This window comes from Nipponia nippon, unplaced genomic scaffold (assembly GCF_047370975.1).
Source record: "Nipponia nippon isolate SJK-2023a ecotype South Korea unplaced genomic scaffold, ASM4737097v1 scaffold_20, whole genome shotgun sequence".
NCBI classification, from domain to species: Eukaryota; Metazoa; Chordata; class Aves; order Pelecaniformes; family Threskiornithidae; genus Nipponia; species Nipponia nippon.
The window spans coordinates 7,498,256-7,521,569 of NW_028262337.1; the positions used below are offsets into that span (position 1 = coordinate 7,498,256).

The following is a 23,314-nucleotide window of genomic DNA, read 5'->3' on the forward strand; positions in this document are numbered from 1 at the left end:
TAAAGAGCAATTAAACTCCTTTACACTGCATGTGAGCAGTAACAGCAACAATTCCCAAGCCACAGCACTGCTCATAACAAAGGCATGTACAATGAAAGGGAGGAGTAGAGGCTGGGAAAAGTAAATTATATGGATATACTCAGTGTAAATGTTCCTGCTTGACAGAGGAGCAAAGGATGCTGCCAAAACAAGAACTGAAGAAAGATCTTAAAAACTGGTGTTGTTCTTTGAGCACGCAGACAAACAGAAAACCTGCTTCCTTCTGTTTGATTCTTCCCATACTCAGTGAATCGGGACTTCCTATTCATTTTTTGTGATAAAGGAAGAACGCAAGATGCATACGACTCCAACATTCATTTCTCTTACTAACTGAAACAATCCACTAAGCCCCAAATTTGGTTCATTGCTCAAAAAAATTCACATGCATGGCTTAATTTCTATACCTTTTGAAAGGTATAAAAAAATTATGGATATCAAAAGGACTGGCTAGTAGGGGAAATAAAGGAACTACGGTGTGAACCTGTATTACCTGTACATGCATTTATTCATCTGCTGGTGCCTTGAAATTATTTTAAGCAATACCTCTAGGCAGTGTGTGAAAATACAGTACTCTGGACAATATAATTCTGCACTTGAAAAAGCAAGGCAGGATCAAGATATTCCATACCAAATAAGAAAATTGTAAACTAGCCTATGAAACAAGTCAATGAACTAACAGGCACAAAAAACCAAAAAAACAGCGATCCAGCTGGTGACAGGAGAGTGAACAAACTGTATTATCTGCTTTGGTGATGGTGATTTGAAGACAGAAAGATGTCTGTATATGAAGTGCTGAGAACAAGCTGGCAAATACGAGCAGTGTGGAGACAGAAAAGGCCTTTCATTTAAGTGTCTATAAGGAATTCTTTTTGCTGTGTTCTGAAACTAAGCAGCAAAAGTAAAAGATTTCTAAGGTAGACTAAATTTTTTTCCTTTCCTGATAGCAATGACAGACCATAATCATGACTGGCTAAACTCACATGGAAACTGACTTACCTAGTATGTCCTTCTTTCAAAATAAACACAGGAAACAATTTTCTTTACTGAACAGAAAATTAAAACAGCAACCTTCAGCAAAAAAACAAGCCATAGAAAGGACTGGAGCAGCACTAGATATTTAATTGCACCCTTGCCACCATTTGGTTGCAATGCAAATGTAGAGGGATAAATATTTTTATCACTGCTATACAACTCCACAAAAACACAAAGAAAGTTGTGATAAAGCCAGGCAGTTAATCAGTGAAACTCTCCGGTATGGATAACTGCCCTGTGGATGGCATACTGACAACTAATAGTTAAAAAAAGAAGTTTCTACGAACAGTCACTGCATATTAAGGTTTACGTTGCTGTCTGAAGTGTTTTCAGCTACGCTTACAAATCAATGAACTTAAAGTTACCATATTCAATCTTTAAGTAGATTCAGGCTTCTCAATACTCTATGTTTTTTATAGTAAGTAGAAATAAGAAAGGAAATCTGGAAAAAAAAATGCTCACAAAATATTGTAATGATGAGACTAAGCAGCTATATCCTTTATGAAAACGAATAAATATCCAAAGTTGTAATGACAATTCAACGAATTATAAATCTTCTAAAATGAAGTGGAACCAAAAACATAACCAAAGATTCCCGAAAACTTACTAATGTGTTTTCTCCAGTGGAGCTGTTCCAGAGTCGCATCCGATCATCTGTACCAATGGTCAACAGATGAAGTCCATCATTTGTATAGCATAAACCATTAACTCTCCCATTGTGAGCCGTGTTTGCTGTCAGGAAAAAGAGCTGGTTCAGATTTCTACAGAAGAATTCCTATTTTGTATACACATTTTTATTTCAATGTATAGCACTGAAAGTACCGTTTAAACGGTAAAATACCAGTAAATTAATAATTTAACTCTTGGTTTATAAGAGCATCTGGCTGGTGACTGGTCACCAGCGGTGTTCCTCAGGGCTCAATTCTAGGGCCAGTGCTGTTCAATGTATTGATCAGTCATCTGGATGCAGGACTTGAACACACCTTTAGCAAGTTTGCTGATGATACCAAACTGGGAGGTGATGTTGACTGTCTCAAGAGACAAGAGGCCGTGCAGAGGGATCTCGATAGAGTGGAGCACTGGGCAATGATTAATGGCATGACATTTAACAAGAACACAATGTCGTCGTCTGCACCTAGGATAGAGTAATGCTGGGCACAAGTGTGAACTGGGAGAGCAGTGGCTGGAGAGCAGCCCTGCAGAAAGGGATCTGGGGGTGCTGGTCGACGGCAGGCTCAATACGAGTCAGCAGCGTGCCCTGGCAGCCAAGAGGGCAAACCACATCCTGGGGTGCATCAAACACAGCATAACCAGCCCGTCAAAAGACGGAATTATTATCCTGCTGTATTCAGTGTTGGTGTGGCCTCAGCTTGAGTACTGTGTGCAGTTCTGGACCCCACAATTTAAGAGGGATGTGAAGGTCCTTCAATGCATCCAGAGGAGGGCAACAAAGCTGGTGAAAGGGCTGGAAGGCATGTCCTATGAGAGCGGCTGAGGACTCTGGGCTTGTCTAGTTTGGAGAGAAGGAGGATGAGGGGCAACATCGTTGGTCCCTACAGCTTCCTGAGGAGGGGAAGTGGAGAGGGAGGTGCTGATCTCTTCTCCCTGGTATCCAGTGATAGGACATATGGGAGTGGTTCAAAGCTTCACCAGGGGAGGTTTAGACTGGACATGAGGAAGCATTTCTTTACGAGTGGCTGGTCAAGCACTGGAATAGCCTTTCTAGAGAGGTGGCTGATGCCCCAAGCCTGTCAGTGTTTAAGAGGCATTTGGAGAATGCCCTTAACAGCATGCTTTATCTTGGTCAGTCCTGCGTTGGTCAGGCAGTTGGACTAAATGATCATTGTAGGTCCCTTCCAACTGAATATTCTGTTCTATTCTATATTGTTTATAGAGTACTATGAATTAATTCCATTGAGTTCACCCTGGAATACTGCACATTCTTAAGTATGTTAAAGTAGCTAAAGTCCAATTCAGTGCTACTGCACCAAACCTAATTATGGTGCCCATAAATTAACTCACTGAAAAATGGATAAGGTATCTCTGCATTATACTGCAGTACACAATTTAGACATACCTCTTAGGTTAAAAGTGTTACCTGTTTTTCAAAGATTTTATAAAAAAATTGTTAGCTGCATTTGGTTTAGTTCAGCTGTATTTCAATATATTTAATATCCTAGTCTGATTGCCATTATATTATCAAAAAGTCATCCTGAACCTATCAGACAGAGAAATAAAGTTGAAAAGAAAGTTGTATTTGGACGAGACAACATGTCATTCAAAGGAATGTGTGAAATGGCACTAATTATCTTGGGAGTTACACAGAATTTTGTTTTTCATAAGAAAATTTGTCCTCATTTTTCTTTTTTTGTAAGTCTTAGATTTCTTCAGAGCATTTTCATGTCAGTAGTTTCTTGAATTTCCATGAAATTTAAAATTGTCAAAAACAAATGTCTATATTAGCATACTACAATTTACATAGGAGAGAGCATGGTTATTAAAAGAGATACTTACTACTACTTCATATAGTCTAACTGTATATTTTGGAAAATTAGTTTGACTTTACAGAGATTTGCATGTATTTTTCTACACGCAATTTAAGTTTCATGTAACAAGTCAGACTGACTTGTAGCTTTAATCACTATCATTTATACTATGCAAATCCCTTTGTTCAGAGCCATGATACACAGTTTCTACTTTGTGATTCAGTTCCAAATACTATGTGGTTCTACCTCAGAGCATCAACTGTTCAAGTAGTTTTTTGGACTGCCAAAACTAAATATATTTTGTCCTGAATTCACCAAAATTCATGAACTATAAAGTTCAGAAGCTTCTCTTTAATTTAGTTTGGTTTTGTGTTTTTTTTTTTTTTTTTTTTTCAGGTATGGAAATGTGACCTGAAGATACATAAAAATGTTAATGTTGTAGCTAATAACAGTTGAAGGCACCATTAATGCATTTGACTGTACTAATAGTGTAATTTAGCTTCCTGTAAAATTAAATATAATCATAAATTTATACGCTACTGTAAACTTCATGCAGTATAAAAGGAATATAATTGATTTTACAGCACCACATATGAGAAAATATTCTAGAGGCTTACATTGGAAGCAAGACTAATTTAAGCAGGAAAAGGAATGCGCTTTTGTGAGTTTTGTTTGTGCTGTCTTTGTTTTTAAAGGAGGGTAATTAACTACTGGAACAGCTTACGAAGTATGAAGTGATTGCTGTTTATATGAAACCTAACTTACAATAGCAATGAATTCTTCCGCCCATAAAACGGATGGCAAAATTTCCCATTTTTAGGGGAAAAACACTGAGAACAGATACAATATTGTTGCTAAGGAGATCTCTCTAAACAAGAACCCCAACCACAAACACTGTCTCTATAACAGAAGTAATGGAAAAAAAATTCAATGGCCTGTGTTACACAGTAGGTAACAACTGGATTATCACTACTGCCCTTGCCAGTCTTACTATTCAACACATTTATGAAATATAAGAATGCTTCTATTTACATATGGATTACCACCAGCTATATTCTGTATTACCTGCCTCAGAAGATGCTTTGGACTTTTCCCCATTGTGCTGATCAAGTGTAGTCAGACATCCAGATGCTCTCCTCACATCCCATAATTTTACTCTACTGTCAGCACTAAGAAAAACAGATTTGCATACATTAGGGAAATTGTGAGCACCCTGGTTCAATAACTGTCTTTAGCCAACCCAGCATTGTCTATAATAGTTGTCTGGGAACTCAGGCTCTTGTTATCACAGATCTACAGTATGGCTGGTACATAAGCTGGCTACATACACATAGGCTGGATAGGTCTATATGCTCTGTTGTCAATGGTGCTATGGCGAGAAACACCGAGAGCTTGCTTCTGCAGGAACTCACTGGCTTTGTCTACATTACCAGGGTGGCACAAGGAGGGAAAGGCCAAGGTTCAGGCTGCAGTGATTCATTCTGGTTGCCAGGCTGCATGCTCATGCTTTGCTCACACTCTGTCTTTGCCAGCAAAAAAAGCTATGATAACTGTTGGTACTAGGTACGTGCTTAGACAGCAACACTGCAGGCAGTGCACCTTGTATGGCACCTTGATGTGCAGCTTGAATTGAGCATTCTAGTAGTACATTTCTGTGTGCACCACATGACTCTCAGGTAATAAACAGGAGGTAAATTCATAGAAAAGACTGCTTCCCATGCATTAAGTCACCAGTGTAGATGTGTTTACTGAAACTATTTGGACAGTTCCTAGGAACTTAACTGTCCTTTTGGAGAAAAAAAAGAAAAAAACCCATAAATCCCTTTTCACCCCAGCTAAAAAGAACCAACTGCATCTCTTTGATCTACAGCTGGAAAATATACCAAATCAAACTACTTCTTAGATAAGCAGTCTTCTAACTGAAGTACTACATGCTTTTTCCTGTGTGTTCTCAAGTTAGGTCAGTGCATTAATATCAGGAACATATAGTGTATATATACATATACCAACTGACCAAAGCAAATCCAACTATTATTCCTTATCTGTTCTGCATCTGACAAAGCTAATTTGTTCTTTTGTGCTCCTCTCCACTACAGATTGATTCTGTTAACTTCCAAGTGGTATTCCAACTGAATATGCTGACAACACATTACTTCGCTGCAAACAAATATTCTGAGACCATAAATAGAGATATCACTGAGGTTTGAGCTGACTGTAAAGTGAGCAACAAACCATGGGTAGCTCATTGAAGTATTCTTAACAAAGGCACAGAAAGATCTTCCTTATTATAAAAGTCTACAGTTCTCCATTTTTGATGATGCAGTTTCGATTAGCTAATCTTTTTTTAGCCAGTTCTAATGAGCAAGAAAGAGCTTATAATTGTCTCTAGTACCTGAAATTAAAATGTGTGAAAAGACACCCAGAAAACATCTCTTCTCTAACTGTTCCAATCTCCTGCCAAAACTATGGAAGAGCCAAGCATCATATACAGAAATTTGAAAAAACAAACACATGCGAGCCACAGAAAACCTGAAAATACATTTTCACTCCCCTGAAGTGATCACAAGCAAACATACAATTGTCTTGGAAAACAGTCACATCTCCTGTTACGCAAGATTAGTCCAGAGTCTCTTTTTAGCAGTATCAGTCAGTTTCTCCTCACTCCTTCTTCATTATCTCAGTGTTGCCAGTCTTGCCCATATTTGCCTTAGCAGATGGCAAAACTGAGTTATGTTATTAGGAACTAGCAGTCCAACTATAGCACTGAATTAAGTAATGGACCCATAAGAAGCATGTTTCACATGCAATTACCATAAGGCAACATGACAACATAGATGCAGTTTATAGTTATATGACTTTGAAAGAAAATGTTTCAGGAGACATCAGTAAGTCAATATTTAATAAACAAAATTTGCTACTATTTCTGTGATGGAAAACAAGTAAACAATTTTTCATTTGCTAAAACAAAGAAACAAATCACATTGTTAGAAAATTTCCCAACTACATTGAGCTTTTCAGAACCTTAGCATCAGAAGCCATGGGTATGCAATTCTGATATCGACTTATTCAAGTTTCACTCTCAACTTACAAAACAGACATTCCTCTCTGCAATTCAAAAGAAAAAACACGCCAACCATGAAACTGAGAAGAGAAATGTCACATTACAATCAAAAGCTAACATATGCAGAAGTTATAAGAAAGCCAATAGGATCTTTTAGACTGAAAATGGCTGGAATGAGGGGGAAAAAAAAAAAAAAAAGGCCTGGGAATATCAACATACAATCTCCACTCTCTGACTTACCGCAGCTTGGAAAGTTATTACCCATCAGCTAAGCTACCTGCATTACGCTCTTTGACATAATTGAGCATGATTAACCAGGATGGTAAAACATGTTTTACTTCATTATAAAACAGATTAGCAATGTGCACACCAATAAACAGTAAGAAGTAAGTATCTCTGCAATGCCCTATCATTTTCCTATACTTTTAAAAGCAATTACTATTTCAAAAGTCTGTACAATCTTCCTATAAAATAAGCATCATTTGGAGAGCTTTTCAGGCTTAGTTCTTCTACGCAAGTTCTACAAAACTGGAAAGAGGTTAAAGTAAGCGATGAAGATTAAAAGAGTATTTGAATTGTAGAAAACATGCATAATGAATATATTAAATTTATCAGACATTTTTAGTGCATATAACAGTCCAGCAAGATCTCTACCTTGCTGTTGCCAAAACAAATTCGTGACGTGGGGACCAAGACACTGCCAATACTTCTTGCCTGTGACCTAAAATTATATGAAAAAGTTTATATGATTTTCTAGGACAATATTTACACACACTATTTTATGTAAATGAGTAAAAGCAAATACTTAGTTCCATAGGATCCACCAATCCAGAACAATAATCTAAATTGCAATATGAATTTGAATTTTGTGAAAATATATTATTTTGGGCTAGAGGTTATTTCTCTTTCTTCCTCTTGCTTGAGTGGGATTGTAGTGAACTGAAAGTGATACATGGATTATTACATGTGTATGACTTCTGACAACAAAGATGGTTTTACCTATGCAAAACACATTATAGCATAGTCACAGCAACTGAGTTTACTTCAAGTACTGTTATTACATTTTGTGTTAGCACTGGTGTTCTCACACACAGAAGGAACTTTCCATTTGTTTTTCTTCAAATCCTTTCAAAATGTTTAATAAAAAGTGTATTTACCTTATGCACTTAAGATTAAAACTTTATTCAGCTTATCCTCAAATACTCTTGTCCTGAATTTGGGGTATTTTTTCCCCCAATTAGGTCTGAAATATTAAGATATTAAGATAAACGTCTTCTTAGCCATGTCATACCCAGTGTAACTTAGTGGCGAGCAATACATATATATACTCGCACACACTTTAAAGTTTGGAAAGTTTTTAAAATGTTTGACAAATACAGACAATAGGAAGTGTAAGGTGTCCTAAATGGAAAGATTACAACCACACTTCATGTAATAATAGAAACACATTGCTGAAAAATAAACTAAATTATATAAATATATTTTTGCTAATGCAGTTTAGAGCTATGTGAACCACCTTGTTTCTGGTACATCTTCTAGTAGTTGGTTTTCCGTTACCTGAAGTAATCAAAGGGCTGTGATGCCCATGATGATAGAAAAAATCTCCATAATACAGGTACTATGGGATATACTTGGAAGGCTCAGGGCACACGCATTTATTTGGATCCATTAAGTAAGCTACAGCCAAGCATTAGCTTCATTTCAGCTGCTAGAGTTAGCCTGTGTGAAAAATATTCATACCTATTTTCAAGACACTATTGAGTGCTTCAAGTTCTGTAAAGAGTGATTAGATTATGTTTAGATTATGTTTAGTGGAGGACATAATCTGCTTCCACTTGTGCCTCTGATATTGCACTTGAGCTAACTGTACCAGGCTGTGTACAAAGACACAACCAGCTTGTGCCTGGAAAGCAGTAACTCTTGTGCCAAAACTAAGAAGCCTTGCTGAAACCACACTGATTGTCTCAAGAACTATTTTTGTGTCTGCACCCTCTGGTACTCTCAGTTCTAGAAACAGAATTTTGAGACGCCCATTGTGGCTGATTCAGTTCAGAAGGACTTACTGGGTTAAGCTCTGCATCACATGGAAGCACCTAGGCTGTTTTTAGACTTGAGCTGGCCAGTGAAGAAATAGAGCTGCATTTGCACATTGCTGTGTCTGAACTAACACTTGTTTACAGTTTCTAGATTAGATCTGGCTCTTGCCCTGCTGATTTGAAGCATGAAGATTTACTATGTAATTACCTTCACTTCGGTGTGTATATATATATATACACTCATATTCCAAAAAGTAAACATTAGAAAAGAGACATTAAGGGCAAATTCTCATTAAGTGCAAAAAGTAATGGATTACACAACAATAAACACCTACATTTATTGAATAAGGTAAATGGAAAGGATCAGATTACAACCTTGCTACAGCAAATAGTATCTTGCCTGTTTTACAGAAACTTCTAAACAAATCCATGCAAGCACCCACACAGGATATTTTGTTAAAAATAGGGTTTTTTGGTTTTGGTGTTGGTTTAGGGGTTTTTTTTGTTGTTGTTTTTTGTGTGGTTTTTTGGGGTTGGTTTTTTTTGGGTTTTTTTTTTTTTTTTTTGAAAGAAAGCAGCACCCCATATTGAATTTCCATGAACACAAAACCCATGCCTACACTTCAACATCTAATAAATAGTTATCACTATTGGTTAGGTGATGAAAATGCCCAAACATGTGTAATAACTGTTCATTAATTAGTATTTGTATTCTCCAATTCATTAGCACTAGACTAACACCCAGAAGAACCTTTTGCCACTGTGTAACTTTCACAACTGGCAATAAATAATTCGGTCATGTTACTTACAAAGAATACATTGTACACACTGTTTCTTTACAAGACTTGTTTTACTCAAAGTAGTTATTGTTTAACATTTATGTTTCAGACTAAAAAGTACCCTGCAGAATGTGAGAGCAGGATCCAGACTTCAAGTCACAGAGCTGTACTTTGGGGCTTTTGGTACCAACTGTAACAAAAGAAAGACAGCTAAAAAAAAACCTCAGCATTTGAGAGAACAACAACAAAAAATCTTAGCAATGACAAAGAAATAGAAGAGAAATGTTAGCTGCATAACAGTTCCTCTAGTCAGAGCAATGCATTCTATTAACAGATTTACATTTTTAGTCCAAGTAAATTTACCATATAACAAACAAAATTTAGAAACTGGGGGTAAACATGACAGTACTTACGAAACTTAAAAATTAAAAATATCTCCTCTTTAAATATTATTTTTTTTGCTAAACATAGTTAAATTGTGTAGATGTAAGCAATACACACACCCCTATTTACACAAGTCACTATGTTTGGTTATTCACTAATAACCTTCAAATGCTAACTTATGTAATAAAAGACAACCTAATTATAGCTAGAAATTTTCTTCTAGAAGAAGAATTGATTGATGCGTTATTTCAGAAAAACAAATGTGATATTCTTATCTGCATCATCCAACTAACCGATAATATTTTATTTTACCAATGACTTTACGTCTTTCAAAGACTCAAATTATGTAAAAATAAGACAGGAGGGAAAAAACCCCTATTGAATATTACTTGTTTTTTACTGTAACCCCAAAATACATAGGGCATTTCTTAAAAATACATACATACCTGCTATTAAGCAATGCTTTGTAGCAACTGGAGACATGTGATGGCTATAGACTGTTCCCTCAAAGTGAAATACATCTGCAGGCTGATAAAAAGATTAAATTAATTACAGCGCCAAGTATGTTATCAGAATGTAAATCCTCATTATTAAGTATTTTTCAAGTAACAGCTACAAATGAGACTAATACAAATATTGCTATTCACATACTAACAATTTCTCTCCTGTTTAGAAACCAGATCATGCAAACATCGCAAAGTAATTAAGTCTGTTTCCAACGCTAGAACAACTACACCAGAGCTCAGACATGACCCAAAAGAAAGACCAAGAAAACTGGCTAATCAGAAGTATGAATGGAAATTATTTAAAAAATATAAAAAAATTTTAAAAAGCTAGCAAGAAAAAATAGCAAACAAGAAGGTTGTAATACGGAGGTATAATTCTGTCGACAGGAACGTGGCACTTAGGCTAAATTTAGAAGCTCCTTATCATTCACAAACATCACATACTATTTTAAATTCCTAAAAAAAAAAAAAACCAAAAAATCACAAACCCAACACCAAAAAAACCCATACAAAATTATTAGCTTCCTTGTGAGTGTTAAAAATTAATGAAATATAATATTGGCTTTAACAATCAGTACAATTACTTTCAGGCACAATTGATTTTGTTGTCTCATTCTAAAATATTGTATGTATAAAAAACCCCTTAAAACTAAGTTGTCTATTTCAAATACACGTTTTGGTGGCAGAACACGTCAATCAATAACCTTCCAATGAAGACTGTGTCTTTTAAATAATGCTCACAGAACTACCTGGAAAGTGAATTGAACTTTGCATTTATGAGAAGATTTAGTAACTGCAAACACAGTTTCACATCTCACAAAAAAAAAAAGGTCAAAAATTATTCTCTATTGTGTCCCTAGGATGATAGACCTCTTATTTTTTTTAAATTCTTTCACTATGCATGAAACACCATTCAAATAGCATCAGTGCAAATCCATTAATACATGCATACTGGAAACAGGATAAACTGCACTCCAGAATTCATAGTTCAACAATTAGATGTGAGGATTAGTGAGTCAAAGCAACCTAAAATCCTACAGAATCTGTCTACTTTAATAAAGCCACTTACATTGGTCAGCATTTTCTTAATGGTTTCTCTCATTCTCCACCAATTTTTAGAAATGGTGTCTGTAGTGCTTGCAACAGCAAAATTTTGGACCTGATGACCCTGAATGCCAAGATCACTGGTCCTTCAAAAGCAGTATTTAGGCCTTGGTTAGTAAAAATAATTACCCCTGCTGTATGCTACCATTACACCCAACAACCCCCAAGAATGAACTTCAGGCCAGTCCTTAGTGGGCAAGTTTACACAGCATAAATTCAACTAGCTGTATTCTTGTCCACAGCAAAAGCAGAAAGGAATTGTCCCAAGGGCTCCAAGCTCTCATACAGTTTAGACATTCAGGTCTTCAGAAACAGACAGGTACACACCAAGGTATGAATGAATGCCAGAACCACGCCACCCGCTGCTGCACCCACAGTTCTAACAATCAGCTGCTTTTCATCCTTCTGGATGCTTGGTCCTGTTGAGCTCTGGGTGAACTGCAGATGCAGAATGAATAATGTATACAAGCAAGCTGCAGAAATTCTCTCTTACTTGTAAAGTATTTGTATCCCATATTTTCAAGCTTTTATCAAATGAGCTGGATGTAAACATGCCAGTGTCATGAGGATACCACTGGACTGTCTCCACACTGAATCTATGTACATCAGGATGGCTCCTAAAATCAAGGAAAAGATTCCAGTTGATTAGAGTCTCGATAGTCATCTTATAATTATCTTGACATTTGATGACAAGTTGAAAACATAGTTTAAACTTTTTTTTTTTTTATTTGCACTGAAGTTTTCAAGAAGAACTAGTTGTTTTGGTGCCTCAATTATTCATCAACCAATGTTAATTACTCTGAAAAGCCCTCATTTCAAGAAACTACAGATGATTTACCTTTTCAAAATACGGTATCTGTAGCATATCTCAAGTTAAGACACTCAGTCTGAGGCATAAAAGGCACTGATGTCTTTTGAAATTTTTAAATTCTAATGTTTAAAGATCTAATGCTTAAAGCAAGGGTCTAACACTACAAACCTGTTATGCTTATGGAATTCCACTGTCTTAGATCCACTGAAAAATACAGTCATGTATACAGTTCAAAAAATTAATGATTATTAGCTAATAATTACAGCTACACAGTTATTGGAAATTCATGTATACTGAAGTCACCAGATAGCAGTGGGATGAGTTACTGAGAGTTAATTATTTTTGCATTCAGAAATGAAAGAGGAAAAACAATATGAAACTTTCAACTCAACTACGCACAGTAACAGAACGTAATACAATTAATAATACAGTAATAGTGGTGGGAAGAAGGGACACTAGAGCCAATTTTGACAGCTCCAGGATATGATTCAACTGACCAGGCCCTGAACAATACAGGTCATTTCACATACCTGCTAGGCCACTCATATCTGAGCTGGATCCACGTGGATCCAGCTTCAGGGCCCAAAACCATGCTCCCAGACTCAGAAGTACCATGCTGTTGTGGGTTAAACCTAGGCAGCTAAGAATCACCACAGCTGCTTGCTCACTCCCCCCCCACCCCCGCAGTGGGGGGAGAGAATCCAAATGGCAAAGGTGAGAAAACTTGTGGGTTGAGATAAAGACATTTTAATAAGTAAAAAGAAAGAAAACAAAACCCACAGGGAAAAAATAAAAAAAAAGAAAAAAAAGAAAAATAAGTGATGCAAAAGCAACCCCTCATGACAGGCTGACCAATGCCCAGCCAGACCCCGAGGAACAACAACCCCTGGAAACCCCCCCAGTTTTATCGCTGCACATGATATGGAATATCATGGTATGGAATATCAATATCCCTTTGGTCCGCTCGGGTCAGATGTCCCAGCTGTGTTCCCTCTCAGCCTCTGGTTCAGCCCCAGCTTACTTGCTGAGGGGGCAGAGTGAGGAATGGAGAATGCCTTGACACTATGCAAGCACTGTTCAGCCATAGCTAAAACATCAGTGCATTATCAAGACTGGTCACAAACCCAAAACATAGCATCATACAAGCTACTATGAAGAATATTAACTGCATCCCAGCCAGACACAGTACACATGCGAAAATAGTCCAACTGGCACCATCTGCAGCTAGTGAAGGGCTCACAAGATTTCTTCACGTCAGCTCTTATCTTTGCATTGTTCTCTCAAGTGTCCTGGCCTCCAAAGCGATAACTATTGCAGGGGTATCATTGTGTAAACACAGATCTTCTGTATAGATCTGGCACTAAACCTAAGCTAATAAACCTTCCTGCTTACTTGGGTTGCTAGAAAGCACAGAAGCCAGCATAGTAAGCAAGAGCTACTGAACAACTGTTGAGCTTAGTTTAATAACTCCTGCATTGCTTATCTCTGAAGCATACCCTAGAATGGCCTATTATTTTGCCACAGTGCTAAAAATAAACAGAATTTGTGCACTTATTCTACAGGGGGAGTCAAGCTAAAATTCTTCAGTACCTGTAGTGCCAGGAAATCAAGCCTGACTCAGCATGAACTTAGTCCTGCAGAGGCATTTGTATGCATTGTGCAGAAAAATCTAAACTCGTGGAACTCATTATCCCGGTACAATAAATGTAAGTGCACAACACTGGACTGTGTTCAGCACTGCATGAGAACAATCAATTCTCCCATAATCCAGAGGGCTGAGGAATGAACTAAAAAACTCCTGAGTAGCTCTGCAGGAATCACCTTTGATCTGGCTAGGCTTAGTAGTGGCCACATGCCATTCAGCCTGGCTTCATGTCTCACAACTGTATGTTATTCTCAGTTCATTCTATATGCAGAATTTCCCCATTACTCAGAATATGCCAATCTTTTCTACCAAAGCAAAATACGGAATTAATTCTGTGGACAGTAAGGTCACTGCCATTCATTGTTCCTAGACAGGTTTTGAGTAGAGGAGACTACCTTACACACAAGCATCAGGTATATATTATCTAGACGCTGGTACTGTTTGATTACTCTCAAATGCCAGTTTTTGCCACAGGACAGCATGGATCGTATGAAACCACGTAAAGCTGTGTGCTGACTCCCAGTGGAAGAAGGAAAGTTATTGTTTTTTGCAATAGTGGCCCTGCACTCTACATGAGAAACACTGGGTAAATTACAGCCTACCATCAGGAATTATCTCCTCTGATGTTCTAAACTACTGGACCCTCAGCAGGCCCAGTTCAGAATCTATTCAGAAATAGCTTCAAAGGGCCTCTACCAAGAGCTTATTCTTTACACAACTTCGAGACCAGAGTTGCATTGTGCTCTGCAAACCTGGAACACAGGCAAACTTTTGCAACACGTCATTATCATATACTTCAATGATAGGAGCCAGGCAGTCAGATGGAAAATGTTTCTTACTGGTAATTAAAAATTCATTTCTGATGTCAGGAACTCTGCATGAATAATATTCCAGTATCTGAAGCTGTATCTGCAGCTAATTAGCTACAATAAGTATTTAAAACACACTAGGAAGCTATATGAATACTAAGAATAAATAATTCAGGCAAAAAATCTACTATGATTACTTTAAGCAATAATAATAATAAGCCTATCATTTAGAACATTGTGTCACACAAAATCAGATTCTACTAGTATGATTTATGCCTCTGCTCAACTGATAAGAAATAAAAGATGCATCTACACAAATTAACATCTACTCAAGAAACAAACCACCAACTAACTATGCTCATAAACAAAATTTTCAAGTATGGAATATTTCTGCTGACCTAAGTGCAGTTAATGATGGCATTTGACATTTTTTATGGTGTGTCTTCTCAGCATGTATTTCTTCAGTTTGCTGTATCTGTTTCAGAATTCATTTCGGTTTTGAGATCTGAGATGTATAGTCATTACTTGTTCTTAATTACAATTTTAATTAATTTTGTTCAAGAAGTCCCAGCCATCAACACTTACCAAATGCAGCTTACTTGCACTAGATTCTGTTCCTACCCATTTGTTTTGATGCATGTTCTATTACCCTTTTTATTTCTTATGGTCCAAGACACCGCTTAGGCTTTTTATTGTTACAAATCTGTTCTGTTCTTGTCGATCTTACCCATGAAGCTCTGAGACCTCAAATAATTTGAAGACTAGGAAAAAATAAGGGGAAAATGTAGCTACTAATCTTTTACACAGTAGGATATATCTTAGTGTGAGCCTCAGATAAAGTCCTAACCTACTAGATAACCTTACAATGTAAACACAAGGAAAAAACAGCTTTTGCTGGAAGACTTAATGCCCATAATGGACAAATTGCCTGCAGGGAAAGCCTGAAAAATCAATAAAGGCTTTGAGTCTTTATATAGATTACACACAGTATGGGAGTACCCTGTTCTTCATAAAAATATATCCCATTTTTGTCAGTAACACATCTGTCTTCATTCAAACATGTTCTTAAGAGGTTCTGTATTAATTAGTTCTGTACCTGGTGAACACCTGGAGAACTTAAAATAGCTACTAGTAAAGCCAAGAGCAGGGAGAGGGGAAATAAAACCAACTGCAAATCTGTATTAGATTTTTTTCCAAATAGATGAACAGGGTTATGCAAAGATTATTTTCCTTTTGCTTAAACACATAATTATTCAAAGAGACATGTATTATAGGTATTTGGGTGATACAAGGAATATTTCTACAACAGTCCCAAAATTACTTTCTCATAGTTACTGGCATAAAGTCAGCAAATTTCAACATGAAACAATACAAAAACTCACAGGTGAGAAACTGTAACCTGGAAGAGGGCTGAAGATTTTTTTGTCTTTTTTCTAGTGTTAAAACATGAGACTGCAATACTAACTCTTACTTTTTTGTGGGGTCCACAGCAACACAAGCATCTCTACTTTAGTTTCCATATGAGTACAATCAACATCCTCCATTTTAACTTTTGCACTGCCAAAGATCTACTCAAACAATATCAGAGCGTCACTGTATATATATCGTAACTGTCAGAGCAGACAAATCAAGAAAAAACAATTAGCTCCTGCTACTTAGTAAATCACATAAATCCTCACAAAGTTTCTTGCCTTTTTTTTTTTTGCATGCCAAAAACCATAATGCATCATGCTAGCCTTCAAAGATTTCTGGCACTATTTTCTACAGTCTTTTTATCCTAGAAATAAGAACACACATTAATTTGTGAGTTTAATGCTAGTCACACAAGAGATATCAATATGAACTTTTAATAGTATTTTTGAGTACCTACCTTCCCACAGAACAAAGTGCTTTACATGTGTAACTTGGTTTTCTGCTCAAGTTTTCAAGGTCATAAAGTACAATAACACCATCTGACCCACCGGATAACATGCTGAAAGTGTTAATAAAGCACACAAGTTACAACACTCATGATCTCAATATACTCAATATAATTGAGTGTTCACCAATAAATCCATAGTACCAAAACACAGAGAAGTTCTTATACACATTTTTACCAACTGAAGTATATACTTACTATCTTCCCTCAACAGGCTCAATATCAAGGGTGTTGATACCACTCCCATGTATTCTTTCCACATCTCTATCTTTATTTAATTCCAAACTTAGAACCCTTAAAACAACAACAAAACAACAACAAAAAAGAAAAACAGAGATATGAACAACAAGAACAACAGAATTGTAGAATATTACTATGTAGCTCTGCACAGCTCAAACCATAGTTTTGTGCTTCCTCAATGCATTTAACCCATCCCCATTATTTTTTGCAAAACTAGACTTGCAGTGACGATACAGGGCTGGAAATAAGTCCTGTGAAGTTGGCAGAAAAAATATTTTATTCTTTATGTTGTTTGGAAGGTAAGAGAGAAATATGCAAAATAGGCTCAAAGAAAAAGCAGAACTGCATTTGCGGTCAACATATGAAACAAAAAACGAAATGTAATTTGAGAACACCGAGCAAAAGAAACATTAAGAAGAAGTTGTAGTCGCAACAAATATTAGTTACTTTGAAGCTTCATCGTGTACCACCACCCTTCCAAGCTTCATCCTACTTGGAACTACGGACACCTAGTGGACAGATTCATTTACTTTTACTAATTATAGTATTTCCTTTAAGGAAACAATGTTTGTGTGTTATGTTTTCTATAACATCAAATAAAGACTATACTATCCACATGAGGAAGCTTCCAAGACAAACTCTTCTGAGCTGCAATTAGTATCTTGTACTACTTAGTAGTAGCCTGTATCTTTAAATATACTAATATTACATAGTCAAAAAAAGACAGATTCTGCTTCCTTAAACCATACTACCCGATAAAAAAAATTCGCTTTACAAGATGATCAGTGCTTCCTGTGGCACTGTTTTATAAAAACCAGTATCAACAAAAATGTAACTAAGTAGATAACTGAAAAGCTGTAAGGCAGAGTGTCCCCACTCAGCTTCAGCCTGAGTGGCAAAAATCTTGATGCCAGAAGCATAGGTTGTTACAGGCAGACCCCCCAACAGCATGTCTGTAGGCATGCTTCAAAAGCAGCAAGTCATTTAAGATCTTTTAAAAGATGTGAAATATAATTATGCAAGAATTCACTTAGAGTAAGCATTTTGACATAAACAAGATACCTAGTTAAAAACTTTTGAGCTCAAGATTTAATTTTAGTGAAGCAAAAACTCCCTTTAAGGAAATGTTTTAAAACATATGACTTTAAAATGTAGTTATAAATACAACCTACTGAAGACTACAGATTATTTCTTTTTAAAGTCAAAATTAAAATGTTTAGGAAGGGAAATGCGAGGTAGGCAGTTGTCCAAGCAATGCAAATTCTGCCCACTGTGCTTTCATTCTTCACACTGAATGCTACACAAGTGCTGAGGGCATAGAAGGGATGTAATCACATTGTCAAAATGCACACAGAAAGGAGTTTCCTGAATCACCAAAGTTCATTTCAATTTTAAACAGACTCTTTTTACAATGATACACCCACAAAAGCTGCATCATTGTATGGGTAAATCACCAACATAAATCCTTCTTGCTGATGGAGTTGTGTGAGCAACTGAACTGAGGTTGGCTTTATTGGCTTTCTCTTGAAATACATCTGCAAAACTGATTCTCTGATAACGAACAAATATTATCACATTATAACCTTTAGCAGGAATATTAATAAGCCTCTCTATGCAGTCACGACTTTCCACAAAAGCTGTTAGGAACCTAATAAAACCCCTGTGTCTGATTCTTTTGCAACCTGCCAACAGGCCAAGTTTTGGGAAAAGGGAGGACGAACGGGCACACAAGCATCACATAAATCTTGTTTCTTCGGAAAGGAAGGCACAGCCGCATGCAAATTGAAACAGCTGGTGAAACCGCCAAGAGAGGAAGGGCAGCGAGGCTGAGGTACAGCTTATTGCCCTCTGCCTACTCAGCCTACCAAAGCACCGTTGCTCAGCCCACCCCAGAGCTACTAATTCACACACGGGAAAAAAAAAAACAAACAAACAAACAAAAAACAAAAAATCACGGGAAGCCCGGAGGCGCGGCACGGCAGACAGGCGGGAGCCTCTGCCGGGGCGCCCAGGCCGGCCCCGGGGGCTCCCGGCTCCTCCGCTCCGGCTGCCCACGCCCCGACCGCACAGCGGGGCGGCGGCAGGGCAGAGCTCGGCTCTCTCGGCCGGAGCGGCGGCGAGGGCGGCCCCAGGCCCCACCCCAGGCCGGCCCAGCTCGGGCCGGGCGAGGGCTCCCCCGGCAGGGCGGAGCCAGGGGCTGCCGCTACGGCCTTGCGGGCCCGAGGCGGCCGCCGCAGGGCCTCCCCGCGCAGCGCAGCTCCGCCCCGGTCCCGGGTCCCCACCGCTCCCCGCTACCTCCGGGTGGACTCGGCCCGGCGCAGCCGCACTGGATCGTCGAGCCCGGCCTGCCGAGCCGAGATGAACCCCAACATGGCGGGACGGCGAAACCACTCGGCGCCGCTCCGCCATCTTGGGCCAGGGGTGGCCGGGATTGGCTCGGAACAGGCCGGCCTCCACCAATGGCGAGCGGCGTTGCTGGCACGCCCGAGTCGGGCAGGCACGGGGGCGCCGTTGAGCGCGGTCAGCTGGGCAGGGCAGTGCAGGGCAGTGCAGGGCGCGGGACGGCGCGCGCACGTGACGCAGCCCGGCGGGGGCGGGGCTGGGGGTGCCGCGGCGGAGTCGGTTGGCGGCGGCGGCGACCTTGGCGGCGGGAGGCGCCCGCCCGCCCGCCCGCCGGGATGAGCCGGCCCTGGCAGGTGCTGCGCGCCCTGCGCCTGCGGCTCCTCGGGCCCGCCAAGGAGCTGGTGGGCACCGACCAGTTCGGCAACAAGTACTACCGGGTGCCCAAGCACGAGACCCGCGCAGGTAGGCACGGCGGGGCGAAGGGCGGCCTGCGGCGGGGGCCGCGGCCGGGGGCCTGGCGGGCCGGTGGCGGGCGGCGGCGGCGGCTGAAGTGGAAGGTGCGCAGGGAGCCGTGCGCCTGCCAGCGCCCGGGCGCGCCGCCTCTGAGCCCCGGGCGCTGCTGCGGAGGCCCGCGAGCCGCCGGCGGAGAGCGCCGAGCCCCAGCGGAGCGGGGTCCTGCGCGGCCCGGGGCCATGTGGCCGCTGGCTGGAGACAGCGGGACGGTTTGGCGGCTGCTGCTGCTGCCGCTGCCCGGTGGCAAAGAAGAGCGGCTTCTGAGTGAAGGCGAGGGTGCGGCTGCTGAGGGGACCGAGGGTGGGCCCCTTCTGGGCGGCTCGCTTCGAAACCACGTTCAGTTTCTCATTAGGCAGATGCTGTACTGCAAGAAAAAACCTAAAGCCAGCCATCAAAAGATTTTGGAGTGTAGGCATCACCCTGTAGCAGGTAAGTAGGCAGCAGTAAACAAATTGACTCTTCTTGATAATTCAGAGCGCTTCTGCATATGTTTTAAAATGAATTTCTGTATGTATGCTCTCTGCACTCCTGAGGGAAAATAGTTTTCTAGGTTTCTGCCTGTGTTCCCGGAGCCTGGGTGCTCTTACAGCATGTACTCACATCATTGTCTAGAGATGCTGTGCTTATGCTGTACAGCTATGTATAATTTATTGAAGACAGCTTCCCTGAAGGTATTTAAATGAACGTGTTATAATATTTTACAGTCCTCTTTCCTCTCCCTGCACAGGCTTGTTTATCTGCTTGCTGTACTCCATATGTTTTGTATGACCACATCAACTAGAGCACCTCCAGGCCATAGAGACTTTCTACTTTATATTCTTCAGAGTGCAAGGAGAAGTAGAAGCTCTGAGGCTGTGCGGTCACTTAAGTCAGCACCCTTCCTAAAAGGAAGGGAGGGAAGGGGTGCACACCTTCCCTTCAGAAACATGTAGTGCCTTGAGAACAGTTCGCTTGACCTGTTTTGCTGTGCAACTTCATGAATGACTGGCAGTGACTTAAAGCACGTCTGCTCAAACAAGTGTTTCGGAAGGTGATGCGCGCACCCTTTTGTCAGCAGTGTGTTTTTCTTCTCCATTACTATGATAGTGTAATACTTCCAGGCTTTCTGCATCTTGCTTTCAGCTTTTGGTCTTCTTGCTGTTGGGGTTCATGGTGACTTTGAGGGATGTACGAAAGGCTGTGTCTTCTAGCACACGGGAAGCAGTAAAAACTGCAATCAGATTTTTTGTGTGTGATTATTGCAGCGCCAGTCCTTATTTACCAGTAAAAATGATTTGTTTTATCAAAATACTCAGTCTTTTTCTCAATATTTGAATTTATGCTGGCATGCCTTTCACAGTGAAAGCCCTCTGCTGAAACTTTAAGACTGATCTTTGTATTTAGAACTTAATTATAGGGTGGTTGAGTGCTACTAAGAGGGCAGGAGAGGTGGGACATAGCTATTGAACTCATCAGGAGCACTGTTTAAGAGGCTTTTAAAGTTAATAATGAGTTGAAATAGTTGTATGTAGGAACACATTGTGGTAGCCTTTATGTTTCCCAGTTTTTCTTCAGGTGAACTGTAGGAATACTGAACATAACGCTTCAGAGGTGAAGTTGCTCTGATTTTGCTTTAAGCAGGGAGTGCTGGCTCTTAAATGCTCTGCAGTTGCAACTCTGGCTGATGTGAGTGAGAACAGCACTTCTATAAATCTTAAGGCTCCTGCACATTAAGTGTATTTTGGTGATACAGATGACACAATGCAAGTCTACTGAATTATCAGTACTCCTCTGTTATTAGATTTTCCTTTCTCATTCTTCCACTTGTCTTACTTTCTTTGTCTTGATCTGTTGAAAATTCTGCACCACCAGCTTGCACTGGTTTCACTGCCACCAAAATGGAGAGATCTCTTCCCGCTGTGTTCTTTCTTACTGCTGCTAACTTTTCACTGTCATTCGTTTGGCCTTTCTACGGAAAGCTTTAATAGAAAAATACATTGAAATTACTTGATGAAGAATAAATTGTAAGGTAGAACTGGCACAGAAGTGGAAATGAAGAGGATGAGCTGTTAGATAGGATGAGGTTATACAAAGATGTCTTGAAACAAAATCAAGAGCTAGAACTTTTAGAGTCTCTAACACTTCCTAACCATATTCACCTCAGTTTTTCTCCGCCTTCTAGTAGTTTCCTATTAAGCTTTTTAATTCCTCTGATCTCACCCAGTCAAATGCATATTATCTTGGAAAAATAGAGTATTTTAAAAAAATATTAAAAAGCAGAATAAGGAAAAAGTATCTGGCAAAGGGCTAATGTTTTATTCACTCTTCCCATGCTTCTCTTCTGTCTTCAGAATGAAAGTAAGGGAAGAGTTATTATAATTTTGCTTTACAAACTGAAATTTGAGGTACTCAAAAGTAATACCGCATCTTCCATAAATGTGTTCATTCATAGTCAGTTAATTCTCCCTTACTGTCCTTTTTTATGTAACTAGAGAATAGGAGAGTGCATGTGAAAAATACTACTACTAGAATTCTGTGTGAAAATACTACTTTTGAAAATTCTGTTTTCTGTTTAATTTACTGATGTATATTTGACACTGCACTAGCTGTCGCCTTAGATGATCTAAAAAGACCTAACCCCTCAGCATCAGCAGAATGAAAGAACTCTGAATGAAGTAACCAAGACTTCCCCACAGGAAGAAGAAATTGATGGTGAAACTTTTTCATGAAAGTGTTCAAACTCTGCTTTTTATTCTGTTGATTTGTTCTGTGTTATATTAATTGATGGAACTCACTGTTACAATCAGACACGCTTGACCGTGAGATGTGGGATGTAACAGTCATTAAGGAGGGAAGGGAATAAGTAGAATGAAGACCACTTACTTCAGGAAAATGGGCTTCAATAAATTCAGAAAACAGATAAAAGGGAGCCTGTGAATGTCTAAACAAAGGGAAAAGGTGTGTAGGGCAATTCATACCTCTAACTCCTCCAACTGTTAAAGACACAAGTACAAATTACCCTAATGTGGATGAAGGCTAACAAGTATAGCAATAAATTAACCTGGCTAAATCATGAGTTTTTAGTGACCTCAAAAGAAAAAACCCTTCATGAACCAGGTTACGGTTATGGCATGGGTGCTGGAAAAATAGAGGACCGAGTAATGACTCGTAAGTATATTCACAAGGTAGTGAAAACCAAAGTGAAATTGTTGGTTTGACAAGGTAGCTTCTTATCAAAATTGTTTTCTCAGTGGACAGTACTTCAATGTTTTATGCCTTTTTGTGTGCAAAATTTAAGACTGTGGATTATGAACTTGCTACGTGGGTGCATAGCAGGTTCGAAACTGTTCTTGAAATAGTCAGAAATGTTACCTGTCAGCTGGAGGGGAGTATCCAGAGGGATCCACTAGCTGTCTGTTGAAGTCCAGAACTGCTCAAAGTTTTTATTAGTGATTTGGATGAAGAACAAGAAAGTATTTTTATGAAATTTGCAGTTCAAACTGTGCAGGAGGAAACTTGGAGTAGCTGTGAGCATCTCAGAGCAGGTCAACTGTCATATGATTCAACTGGGGGATCAGCTGAGGTCAAGCCTTGCTTATTTCTAAACAAAGAGCATACAATTTAGTGGT

General features: G+C 39.3%; 2 protein-coding genes across 10 annotated transcripts in view; one reads left to right on the top strand and one right to left on the bottom strand.

Annotated features, from left to right (window-relative positions):
• The window catches only part of ERCC8 (ERCC excision repair 8, CSA ubiquitin ligase complex subunit), a 32,279-nt gene extending 13,014 nt beyond the window's left edge, over positions 1-19,265 (bottom strand). Inside the window, exons 1-9 of one of the 7 annotated variants that reach the window (XM_087759809.1) lie at positions 19,146-19,265; positions 16,809-16,904; positions 16,563-16,664; positions 11,921-12,044; positions 10,264-10,345; positions 9,555-9,623; positions 7,273-7,339; positions 4,623-4,726; positions 1,679-1,803 (exon numbers count right to left, since the gene is read on the bottom strand). In XM_087759809.1, the coding sequence (XP_087615935.1) occupies positions 1,679-1,803; positions 4,623-4,726; positions 7,273-7,339; positions 9,555-9,623; positions 10,264-10,345; positions 11,921-12,044; positions 16,563-16,664; positions 16,809-16,904; positions 19,146-19,222 (846 nt within the window). In that variant the 5' untranslated portion in view covers positions 19,223-19,265. Of the gene's footprint in view, positions 1-1,678; positions 1,804-4,622; positions 4,727-7,272; positions 7,340-9,554; positions 9,624-10,263; positions 10,346-11,392; positions 11,542-11,754; positions 11,866-11,920; positions 12,045-16,163; positions 16,480-16,562; positions 16,665-16,808; positions 16,905-19,145 lie in introns of those variants that run through there. The other 6 variants (XM_087759810.1, XM_087759812.1, XM_087759815.1 and 3 more) reach the window with 6 other exon arrangements.
• A 117-nt stretch (positions 19,266-19,382) lies between these two features.
• Positions 19,383-23,314, top strand: part of NDUFAF2 (NADH:ubiquinone oxidoreductase complex assembly factor 2) — a 74,152-nt gene continuing 70,220 nt past the window's right edge. Inside the window, exons 1-2 of one of the 3 annotated variants that reach the window (XM_087759693.1) lie at positions 19,608-19,655; positions 20,048-20,135. In XM_087759693.1, coding sequence (XP_087615819.1) covers positions 20,063-20,135 — 73 coding nt within the window. In that variant the 5' untranslated portion in view covers positions 19,608-19,655; positions 20,048-20,062. Of the gene's footprint in view, positions 19,656-20,047; positions 20,136-23,314 lie in introns of all 3 variants that reach the window. The other 2 variants (XM_087759694.1, XM_087759692.1) reach the window with 2 other exon arrangements.